Source organism: Canis lupus, chromosome 5, assembly GCF_011100685.1.
Source record: "Canis lupus familiaris isolate Mischka breed German Shepherd chromosome 5, alternate assembly UU_Cfam_GSD_1.0, whole genome shotgun sequence".
Lineage (NCBI taxonomy): Eukaryota > Metazoa > Chordata > Mammalia > Carnivora > Canidae > Canis > Canis lupus.
This window is the reverse complement of record NC_049226.1, coordinates 48,864,943-48,877,255: the sequence shown is the minus strand read 5'-3', so window position 1 is coordinate 48,877,255 and position 12,313 is coordinate 48,864,943. Positions and strand designations below refer to the sequence as shown.

The 12,313-nt window shown below is 41.3% G+C and overlaps 1 protein-coding gene across 10 annotated transcripts in view; it reads left to right on the top strand.

The window, feature by feature from the left end:
• The window catches only part of NFIA (nuclear factor I A), a 373,258-nt gene that overhangs the window by 334,231 nt on the left and 26,714 nt on the right, over positions 1-12,313 (top strand). For 8 of the 10 annotated variants that reach the window (XM_038537347.1, XM_038537346.1, XM_038537349.1 and 5 more), the window contains one exon: positions 1,237-1,328. The exons of the other annotated variants lie outside the window; for them this stretch is intronic. In XM_038537347.1, coding sequence (XP_038393275.1) covers positions 1,237-1,328 — 92 coding nt within the window. The remainder of the gene's footprint in view (positions 1-1,236; positions 1,329-12,313) is intronic. 10 annotated transcript variants of the gene reach the window in all.

Here is a 12,313-nt window from a genome sequence, read left to right as displayed (position 1 = left end):
TTGGGCCAGTTGGTAGAAATTTTATCTCCAGACATGCTTAACAAAGGAAACAAGTCTGAGCCGGTTTCTGTAAAACAGAAAAGCAAAGAAAAGCAGATGATGCCAAAAAGAAAAAAAGAAATCTGGCAAAGGAATTTGGTACTATTCCCTCAGATATCTGTGTTTTTTTTAAAAACTTGCAAATCCTTTTCATCTTTTAGATGGTGTGTGTCTAGAGTCAGTCCAAAAAATTAGGGCCTTTTACAAGTATCGTGAAGAAATTTGAATTGAGCAGAAGTCTGTTATCTAAAAGTTCTAGTACAAAGAAAGAATGTGAATAAATATTAGGATTTTGCGGTAAAGAAGTGAATTGCAGGACACCAAAAGACCAAATGCACATTTGGATTTGTAAGTCAATGAAACACCGAAGCCACTGAGTTTTTTTCTCACTAGAGTGAAGCTCTTAAATAGAAATATATATATATATATATATATATATATATATATATATATACACACACACACACAAAACTTTCATGTACTGTGAAAGGAATGGTAAACTGAAATGTGGTTTTAGTGTGATGTCTTGGTTTACACGGGTTCTTGATAGTTTGTGCCTTAACAGAAAGTTCTAGGATGGGAAGACTACAAACGTTAATATTTTAAGCATGTTTTGTGCTTCCTAGAAACTCTGGACACTCTCCTGAGGCCTATAAAGACAGCTGGTTCTCAGTGCTTTTCCACCTCCTTTCTGGAGAAGCCATTAATTCCTTCTATAAAGACTCCTCTTCATATTTAGCTATAGAGACACAGGAATGTCTCATGATTTTTGGGAGCGTCATAGTGTGAGAAGCAAGGTTGTAAAATGAACTGCTTTCCTCCTCTTCCTACCTAATTTCTCTCTCCCTGTGCTCTAAGGACTAGGATATCTCTTTCTGGCCCCAGAGCTCATGTTTAACTCTGAAAGTATACTTTGCCAATGTCCTGCATGTTCTAATTTGTATGCGGGAAGGAGAAAAGAAGTCATGTGAGCACCAATTTGATATTTTTTATTCCAACAGTCTTTAGAAGCCAACACCCCTTCCCTTTTATGACTGTCTAAAATGCCCTCGCTAGCCAGATCCCTTTGCCTAGCTCCAGTGTTTGCACATTTCCTTGTTAATCAGCTGCGTAGGCTCGGAGACTGTGTGTTTTGGTGTTGTTTGTGTGTGCAATCTCGTGCTGCTTCCTGAACGCATGTGTCCCTTCCCTTCACAGCCTACTCGACACCCAGCACCTCCCCCGCAAACCGATTCGTCAGTGTTGGACCACGGGATCCAAGCTTTGTAAATATCCCTCAACAGACACAGGTGGGCCGCTCTCATCTTTTCTGTATGTGGTGCAGCTTGTTTTATTCATCAGGTGCATTGTAACTTGTCTTTTGGCACAACAGGCTGCATTTCCCAGACCCTGTTCGGTGGTCCCCTTTCCTCCCGACCCCAACCTTTCCTGGCCCTCCCCGGCCCTCCAGCCACACTTCCCTGTGTTCTCAGAAATCGCAGGAGACAGTGTCTGCGATTTTTGTGTCTTGTGTCGAGGGGGTAGAGGAAGAAGGCTTCTGTGCCAGAACTCCTTTCGCTATGGCAAGAAAGGTTTCCCTGTGCCAGCGAGTGTGTTTCCTCGTCTAGGAATTCATGTCTCTCTACTTTCGAGCAGACAGAAGGACGCCCCTGCCTGGAAAAGTAAGCTCTGGTTGCCCATGGAATCAAAGTGCATCCTGGGAACGGGGAACCAGCCAATCTTCTGTTTTCGTCATAGGGTCCCCGGGAAGCTGGCAAGCTTTCTGAAAGAAAAAGGAAAGAAAGGGTTCATGAGTCCTATTAAGTTGCTGGTGTTGGTGCAGAAATAGGTGGTGTTTATTCCGGGGTACCCTGGCCACTAGGGAGCGAGGGGTGGGAGGGGATGTATGTGAGTCATATTTGGGGCAGATGATTGAGAAAAGATTCTCCTGGGACATCGAGAGCTTGTTTCTCGGTAGATAGTTGTGTTTTGTGCTAGTATGGGTCAAAGAGAAGAAATCTCTGTTAAAAGTTTCCAAATGGCTGCTGTTAGAAACAGTGAGAGACTTTTGGAGGTCAGAGGTAGCAGATGTAGAGATATTTAGAAGTTTGTCAAAGAGAACTAGGTTCAAGTTTTGGAAGGATCTCCTCATTGGTTTCCTAATTAGAATGTAACCATCCACAATCATAACTGACATAAAGAGTTTCCTTCGAGGGTTCTCAGCATGTTGTTTGAAAGAGTTCTTGGAGATATTTTTTGCGTGTGCCCGGCTGTGTATTCTCCAGATGCTGCATTTGTAACTACTCATCTTTGTTTATAAGAATATGACCAGATGCTTATCAACGGGATAGATTTGCTTTCTTGGGTCCATTTGCTCTCTCTCTCTCTGTAAAGGATTTTAGTTTATTGTTGTGTCGACAGCGCAGGTGAAACTGCACCGCATCTGAAGCCTTCCTTACGCTAAAGCAGGGTCACATAAAGTACAGCTTCTGAGGAGGCAGCTGGGAGGAGCGGGGGGAGCAAAAAAGAAAGACAGAAGGTTAACTCTTGAATTTCCCACCTCTGCTGTTTCTCCTGAAACTGGCCTGTCCGTGGCTTCTGGGATTAACATATATTCAGGACCTCCCATAAAATTGTTCCAGGGTATTGCTTATTTTCCCATACCTTCAAATGCTTAACTGATGGATTTGAAGTCAAATAATTAGCTCAAAGGCATTAAAATTTCATTTTGTACTTTTGGCTCATGCGTTCCAGTTCAGTGGGAAGGGAGAACTGGGGACGGTGGCTCTATATTGAATGATTGCTTTTCTCAAAGCACCAATGTGCTCGGGTTACTTCATTAAGAACCTCAAAAATGCAGTTTGGAAATGTCCTGTTTGTATTTTACATAGTATTTTTTGTATAATCTGTGATTCACAATACTGAAATGGTACCCTATGTTCCATTCAATTTGTTTCTCTATAATCAAAACGTGTTATATTCCAAAATGGCTTTGTTTCACAAATGCCTTATTTAACCCAGAAACTGAGTCTTCATGATGTTGACCACAAAAATTCAATTCTTGAAAATCCAGATTTTCCACGCATCTGGATGAATGATGTCACTTAGACCCAGTTTTGGCATCTGGAACTGAATTTTTTTGGTTTCTGTTAAATATTTGGCATCATAGGAACAACAGCTTAAATGTTTCTTATCAGAGTTACACCTGCCACGTTTGTCTTAAAGAAAGCCATCCTCAGTTGTCTTAGGAGAAACTGCACTAATGGAGCTGTCTTTTTTTTTTTTTTTCCAAAAAAAAATATATATATATATGTATATATCCTGAGGTTAAAATTCTGTGGTCAAAAATATTTTAATTTTTAGGTGTATATATATTAATTCTTTTTTTTTAAAGGAGCTACTTCCTGGAACCATTTAAAGTGTTAGACATATAAAGATAAAAATAGTTATATACTTTAAAAATAATCTCCTTCTTGAGAAGACATTAGTTCAGAAGAGATTTTTTTACAGCAATTGTTTTTAAGGCTTCATTTGAACATGGCGTGCAGATTAGTAATTTTCTAAGCAAGTTGGCATTTGTCCTATATTAATACTTTTGCTAATAAAGCACAAAATTCGTATTAATTGGGAGGACAACATTTTGCCTTCTACCTTTAGAGAAGTAAAAATGGAAGAGGCACCCAGGCAGATACTTGAGCTTTACTCAATGCAGAAGAGGTAACTTGCACATGAATTCATAAATAAATGCAAAGTAAAATGGTGTCCCTTTCTCCAAAAGGCCAGTTCCCAATAGAAATCTCTTCAAATGCCTGAGACATCAACCCAGAAGAGACAGATTAGGTATGGTCTCAATTTTTCCCAGTAGATAGAATTTGAACTACTGCATAGTCATTTTAAATAGGCAGCTTCCAGTTTATCATAAGACCTTTCTTTATAAAAAGTATTCTTTAATTATATATAGCTTCTATTCATTGAGCACTTTCTATGTAGTAAGTACCTGAAGTACATTACCCAACTAATCTTGACAGGGACCCAATAGGATAGATATAATTATCTCCACTTTGTAGATGTAGAAACTGAGACCTAAAGAGATTGTTCATTTTTCCATGGTCATAAGCAGTAAGAGGTAGAGCAAGAATTTGTACCCAGTTTGCCTGACTCCAAGGCCTGCATTCTCTAACCACTGAGCTGCATGGCCTCATGAGCTGGTAAGCACCTTTCCCTACCGGTATTCAGACATTGATATGCTCAGCTCTCAGGAGTATTACTAGCATACCCCCTGCTTTTAAATCTGAGATTGCATTAAGATCTAGTCATTAGTATATATCCAAAAAAAACCAAAAGCAAAGTCTTGAAGAGGTATTGGTACATCCACATTCTTAGCAGCATTATTCACAACAGGCAAGAGGTGGAAGCAACCCAGGTCTCTATCAACAGATAAATGGGATAAACAAAATGTGGCATATGTATTTTATTGTGTATCTACCATTTTAATGTGGTATATAGTACACGTTATTTGGCCTTAGAAATGAAGGAAATTCTGCAGTATACTACATGGATGAGCCTTGAAGATATGAGGTTAAGTGAAAGATGCCACTCACAAAAGGGCAAATACTATATGAGTCCACTTATGTGAGGTTCCTGGGTTCATAGTCAGATTCATAGAGAGAGAAAGTAGAATGGTGGTTGCTGGTGGGTGAGAAGATGGCAGAATGGAGAGTCATTTTCTAATGGGGATGGAGTCTCACTTTTGCAAGATGGAAAGAGCTCTGGAGGTGTTTGGTGGTGATGATTGCACAACAGTGTGGCCATACTGAAGACCACTAAACTGTCCACTTGAAAATGGTTAAGATGGTACATTTTATGCTATGTATTCTTCACTACAACTTTTAAAATGTAATCTTTAGATAAACTCTGATGGCCCTTTCACCCCTTAAGAGCATAAAATTCTGTAAAACAGGACTAGTAGACAGTTATCAACAAAATCCACTGTGAGTATGTGCTGACCTCTCTAAAAGTACTATTTCTCATGCCCGTTGCATAGTGGGTAGTCAGCATATATTGCTTGAAGCTAAATGATTCATAAGGAAGTTTAAAAATAATGACTTTTTCTTATTACAGTCATGATACATGTTAATTGTGGAAAATACAGATGGGAAAAATAATAAACATCACTTGTAGTCCTACTGTTAACATTTCCATATAAATCCATCCAGACTGTTTTCTGTGCATACAAGTGTATTGCAAAAATAGGATCATATTATATACACTGTTTGATAACCTGCCGTTTCTTCCCTTTAACAATATATTATGGCCTTCTTTCCATGTAAATTGGAAAAATTGAATATTGGCTTTTATTGCACCAATTCATCATCTGTAATGATTGGTAAGGAAAGATAACGTGGATAATTGAAAGCCATTTTTTTCTCCTCCTTCTCTTCCAGTCTGTTTTTTTCCTCCAGAGAATTCCTCCCTTCACTAAAACAGAATTGCCTTCTTTTTTAGCCTTGCCTTGAGCTAGTTTTCTATCAGCCTTGCAATTGCGTTGTATATCTCACCCCAGCTTTGGGCTGTGTTTGAACATTCTTGCCCAGTTATTTGTCCCATTATTTGTCCCATTCTTCTGCCTCACTTGTCTGGTACCTCTGCTACTCTCATCATTTGCCTCCTATCCCTCTGCATCCTCCATTTCATTAACTCATCATTAGAATAGAGGGTGGCCACCTCCCTGCAGCTTTCAGAACATCATTGTGTTTTGAGAAACCATGACTGCTCCTCCCCAACCCTGAATCTCTTCTTTTTCAAATTTGTCCCATGACAGTTGATATTACAGAGAAGTCTCTGGGGCATAGAGTATTTACTTCACTTTGGACACTATTAATGTCCCCTGCATGCCCACTGAATGATATAATATAATAGAGAACATGCTATCATCTCAAATAGCAGAAAGCCAATGGCCATTTCAATTGCATCCCATAATTTAATCTGATCCCTGAAAACAAGAGCCATTAAGAAGAGGCATTTATTTAGAGAAAAAAAGTTAATATTTCATCATCAGGTAATAAATAGAAATACCAATTCCCACACAGAAGGACTGAGCAAAGAACTCATTTTGATTCAGGTTCTAGTTTAATCAGAATGCTCAAATAAAATGCTTAACCTGCAGAACTCCAATGAGAACTAATTCTTTAAAATGAAAAATGAGTGCAAACAATATTAAAAACAGGCATTTCTTCCCTGCCACCCAAATCTATCACTGTTCTGCATCAATAGAATTGTGGTATCTGAAATGCTATTTAAAACCAAATTACCATTTGGGTTATTAGAAGAATCGCTTGGCATGGCATGGGCCTGATTTGTTGACAAAAAGGCACAGGTGCTGTAACCTTTGCTTAATAAATCATGTAGCTGCCCGGGTTGTGAGCAGTGTGACTGCCTAGGCCTCATGAAATTTACAAACGTGTACACAAGCCACACACTTCACTGTGCCGAAAACCAGCTGATCTGGAGAGGTCCCCGCGTGGCTAAATTATGGGCATGTCACCTGCTGTCTGCATTGGTGGGGATGCACGAGGAACGTGGGGAGGTGGCAAATACAGAGAGCATTTCAATCTGTTGTCATTCTGTGTCATATTCCTGAAGTTCTCCTTGAGAAATCAAAGCATAGGCAGTCTACAAAATTCTTAAGTTCCTTTCTTCGCTTACTCATCGTTTCTTACAGTATTCCCAAAAGCTACAGTATGAGGAGTAACAATTCTCCTCAGGTTGTTCAAAGACTAATAGAGGACATGGATGTAAAACATAATAATAGTAGTAATGACAACAACAACATGAATAATGCAGCATGATACCAGTTACACTAAGGATTTGCCTAAGAGGCTTTGAGACACAGAGTTGGGTAAAAGAACTTTCCAGAGTGGAAGGAGCAGAAGGGCTAAACTATTTTTCTGTCCGTGTCTAACTTTGACCTGAGGATATGGCTCTGATTCTCACATAATTTACCTTTTTTCTTCTGAGCTTTAATTTTTGCCCTTTTATCTATCAGCTAGTAGATAAGGCTTTATTTAGCCCATCCTAAGAGAAATGACATGTTTGTTGGCTTCTGTCTTCTCTGGACCAAGCAGATAAAATTGGAATCCTTTTTTGCTGCAGTCACGTCAGCCAGTAGCTCCCTCACCCCTCATTTCCAAGAAACTCCCCCTCCTTGTATCATGTCCTCACGCAGGGCACCACATTCACCTGAGACTTAATTCAGATTAGCTGAAGCCTTCCCCTGCTCCTCCCGACCCTGCCCTGTGCTGCCTGGAGGGGTTAGATAGCCACAGAAATTCAGGAAGCAACTGCAGAGTTGCAAAGGCAAGAAACTGAGATTTCCTAAGAGGAGGAAAAAAAAAAAAGTATCTTTCCCCTTCTAGTTCGAATTGCATTTTCAGTTATAAGCCCACACAATGACAGATAAAATTTCACCTCCTCCTGACTTTGGAAAAAGTAGGAAGTCTTGTTGGTCAAATTGGTACTCTGTCTGAAGCACCCACGTGTGCCAGGTTCTGTGCCTGCACTTGCTACAGCACTCAGAGTCCTCTGAGGTTGGTGCTATTATCCCTGTTTTACAGATGAGGAAACTGAAGTTTCAAAAGGATACATCCACCTCAGGCAAACGAGGTTGCCAGGATTTGAACCAGTTTGTGTCTCAAATTTCTTTTTCCCAAGTGCCATCTGCATGCTTAATTAGTGTTAGTGAAATGTTACTGACCATTTTCTCTTCAAGATGGTCTAGGATTGACTCATCCTCTTACATCAAGGAATCAGAAGCCTAGAAATTGGGTCCCATGGGATAGGACTGATGTTATGCTTGGTCCTTCTGAAGACCTGCCCCAGTTTCCTATTAGTTCATGCATCTGTAAAATAAGACTGAGCTCATTCTCTCATCTTGCCTGGGAAAAAGACCTTTACTAATGATGTTAGTCTGCATCTGTGAGAACAGCTAGCCTCTGCCCAGAGACCAGATAGCAGAGCAGCTGAGATTGTAGGCTTCCGTTTCAGATCTTGGGTGGAGCTTTATTCCATCACTTAGAAACAGTATATGTGTTTCTTTTTTGTTGTTGTTATTCTTTTCTCTTTTTTTTTGGCGGGGAGGGGGGTAATTCAGTTTTGTTAGTCTGGTTTATTAACTGCAGAATGATGATTGATTGTATCATCTCTGATGGTTGTTTTATCTCTCAGATTTTACTGGTGTAAAGAAAGTAAATGCTTGACTCCAACTAAACTTTCGACAAATTATAGCTTTTATTGTTTGGCTGATAACTAAACTCTTCGATTTAAATAGAATTTTCTGGATTATAAAGTATTTTCTTGGGGCACCTACATGGCTCAGTCAGTTGAGCATCTGCCTTTGGCTCAGGTCATGATCCCAGGGTCCTAGGATTGAGTCCTGCATCAAGCTCCCTGTTCAGCGGGGAGTCTGCTTCTCCCTCTGCCCCTCCCTCCTGCTTGTGTGTGGTCTCTGTCTTGCTCTCTATCCTTCACACACATGCTCTCTCTCAAATAAATAAAATCTTAAAAAAAAAAAAAGCAATCCATTGAGGTGGGCTGAACCATTATTATTGTTAACCCCCATTATGCAGATTTAAAAAACTGAGATTTAAAGAGAAGTGACTTCCCTGGAACCCCATAGCCAGGGATCAGTATAGCCAGGGAACAAACTCACTTCTGATTCCCAAGCCCAGGCTCCCTTCAGTGTGTCCCATTAGGCAAGGTCTTGAGTGAACCTTTTAGCACATCCTCATGTGCTACTATGTGGATATGGCCAGAACCAGCCAAACTCTGGATCTAAAGCAACTGTCAAGCAAATTAGGACAATCCCTCCCCTAAAGATTATAACCCCATGGATCCTTCCATTGAGCATTTGCCCTAAAGGTACCTCCAAAGCCTAATAAATTAGGCACATCTATTCCTCTGCACACCATTTCTCCTCTTCAGCTAAATTGTGCCCCAAGGAAGAGAGACTCCCCAAGAGAAAACTGTCTCTGAGGGTGGTAAGGACTGGCAGCAAGTGAATATACTTCCCCCTATTAGACCCTGAAACCCTGAAGGGGAGAAGGCAGTGCCTGGTCATTTTTTCTCTTATGGTCTCAACTCCAGTTACAGGTGTAGAGTAGTAAACAACCCCTGACCAGGATGAGTAACTTATGCAGTGTGCTTCCCCTCCTTCCTCTGAGGAAGCGGCTACTGTGGGCTAGAATGGATCCTCTCAGCTTCCTATCTCCCACACCAACCTGTACATTCTCTTCAGGTACACTTGGTAGTTGACTCAGTGATAGGCTATGAGACACTCTTAAGATTTTTAATAAACAACGCTTGTCTTTCAGTTTTTCAGTTTCAATTTAGTAGCACGTTTTAGATGTCTTCAGCCACAAACTTCTCTTCTGGGCAAAGTGAGAGCATCAGTTCTAGGTACTGGTCTCTTTTTCCTCCCTCAGTTCTCTGTTTTTTTTTTGTTTTGTTTTGTTTTTTTAAAATAAGATTTTATTTATTTATTTATTTGAGAGAGAGAGCATGAGCAAGGGATGGAACAGAGGGAGAGGGAGAAGCAGACTCCCCACTGAGCATGGAGCCTCATGTGGGGCTCCATCCCAGGACCCCAGGATCATGACCTGGGTTGAAGGCAGATGCTTAACCAGCTGAGCCACCCAGGCGCCGTCTCCCTCATTTCTTATATTTCTGTAATCCCATTATCTTTAAGTCCCATGTTTTAGTTTGGGTTTAGCCTTTTTGTTTGTGTGCTTTTTGCCTGCTCCAAAAAGATTTGGGGAAGCTTCTTAGTTAAAGCAAATGGATGATTATTGAAAGAATTAGGTGCCTACTTGGAGTCTGGCACACAATAGGTGCTCAGTAAATCTGTCTCCTTTCTCACTTGACTCTTCTCAGTATTAAAATGAGATCAGTGGCCATGGAGAAGGAAAAGATAAGAGGGAGCTTGCACCTGAAATTTTAGATCTTATGGAAGAAGATGGATAAAACATCTGGTATCCATTAAATTAGCTGTTGGGATTGTGGGAAAGAGGGGGCTGAAAATGAAGTGGGAGGAAAGCTTGAAAACAGAAGGTGAGAATTTGTGTAGAGAACTAAGAGGAGTGAGGTCAGAGTTTGATGATAGCCTTGCAACGAAGCCAGAAAACCCTAGCTAGTATCAATTGCAGAATTGCTGTCAACATTTCCAGTCCTTAGATGAATCTTGATAATGATGTTTCTGATCAGGGGATGTCCTGGGATACTAAGGGAAATATATTTGGTAAAAAAGTAATGAATTAAAGAGTAGGATAGACCTATTTTCATATCCTGGCTGTGCCATTCGTCAGAGTGTCTTGGATGTTACCCTTTAAAATTCAGTTCCTTCATCTATGAAATGAAGGCCACTGTACTATCTGCCTCATAGAAGAGAACCCAATTAAGTGTGGTTTAAGCCAATCAGGATTATTTTTCTCATATGAAATCTATGTGGTTGTTGGCCTTGTTTCATCTGCTATATGATGCCAGCAGGAACCCATGCTCCTGCAGACATTCTGCTCTACTATCCTTTGCATGTTGTCCATTCATCCTCATGCTTGGTGCCTTAGGTTGTAAAATGGCTGGTGCAGCTCCAGACATCAAGCCCATATCCTACTCCATTATCCCTCTTTCATCAGGGAAACAAAGGCCATACCTTACTCTTCCCCTGCTTCCTGTTAGAAAATTTCTATTTAGGTCTCACCAACTAAAACTGGATTACCTTTGAATCTTTAGCTGCAAGGAATGCTGGGAAAGCTAGCAAGGAATTATGTTGATTGGCTAAAATGGGGATTGATTGTGACCTATGCTGAGTACATCGTCCTCCCTGAACAAAATTGCCCCAAGAAAGAAGGGGCCGTACATAGTAGGTAAACTGTTAACAGTATTTGCCATATTCCTCTTTCCCACTGTCTGATAGGTTTCCTGTGCTTTTAACTCCTGTTGAAGCACTTGACTCCCTTCATCCCTTGATGCCTGTCTTCTTACAGTGCCTTTCCTCTACACTCACTCTCTGTGTGCCTAAGAGACATATATGTTGTGTGTGCATGAGTGTGTGTGTGCAAGTGTGAGTGAGTGTGTAGTGATCATGTCATGTTAGCCTTCTGTCCGAAACCAGGATTCAGGCAGACATACTGGAGTTTTGTGCAGCCCAGCTCCCACAGGCTAGGTCAACTTTCTCCTGGTAAACTGGAACTCTGAAAGGGCTGAGTTGGAGGACATGTCCCTTTGTAATTGCAAGGGAACTCTGTGAAACGGTGCCTCCGTGTGCCCTCCCAGGTGCTTATCAAACAGTCAGCAATAGGTTCTGGGTTTCTCTTTTATGACTTGGAACCAGATGCTTCCTTTGCAAAAGAAAAGAGCCTGGTTTTGCTGAGCTTGAGTCAACAGAGTTCAGAGAACAGGAAAATGAGTTGATTGGCCCCACTCCGTGAACTGTGAGGAGAGAGGCAGTACAGGTGGCGTACTGTCCGCCTTTCTACAACGCCTCTGCCTGTGAAACTCCCATGCCTGAGGAGTTCACTTTATCAGATGTTTCTGTGCTCTAAAAAATGACCCTTCCCATTAGGAGAGGTTCCTTCGGGCACTGGCTTTCCCAGGCTTTCTCCTGAGCCCAAGATGTGAAGGTCCCACTGACATACACAGTTTCAAGGCCAGGGCCTATTGTCTCAAGTGAGGTTTTCACAGATCTCACATGAGTTCTCAGTGATTCTTTCTGCCCACTTTTCTCACACCTACTTGTTTACCTTCCTGTTTGTTTATTGAGGATGAAGGCACATTCTTTTATTGGGTGGGGGGGACTCTCTTTTTGGGATAGAGCCTTTCAATGAGGCCTATTCATTGAGTTACATTCCACAGCACACGCCTCCCCAAAATATTTGCATGAGAATTTTTCCTTAGGCTTCACATTGCTTCCTTTACAGCAGAGATGAAATAACTTAGCACTTCTAATTAGCTTTCCACTTTCCAAATGCTTTACACATTAACTAATGAATCACAAGAGCTTGTGATAAGCTGGATCCCTGTGTTGGGGCTGGGACACATGGGGTTAGGACGGGCCGGCAGTGCTGGCCCTGTGTTCCTTGCCCTCACGCCCTCCCTCCCACAGTCTCAATGTGTTGGGATAATGGAGCTGCAGCCCAGACATGAACTTGAAGGGCAACCTCAGACCCCCACAGTGCCGCCTTAATAATGTGGGAAGTGTTCAGTGCTCCCTTCCAAGGCAGAATATGCTGAGTGGCTCCTGTCG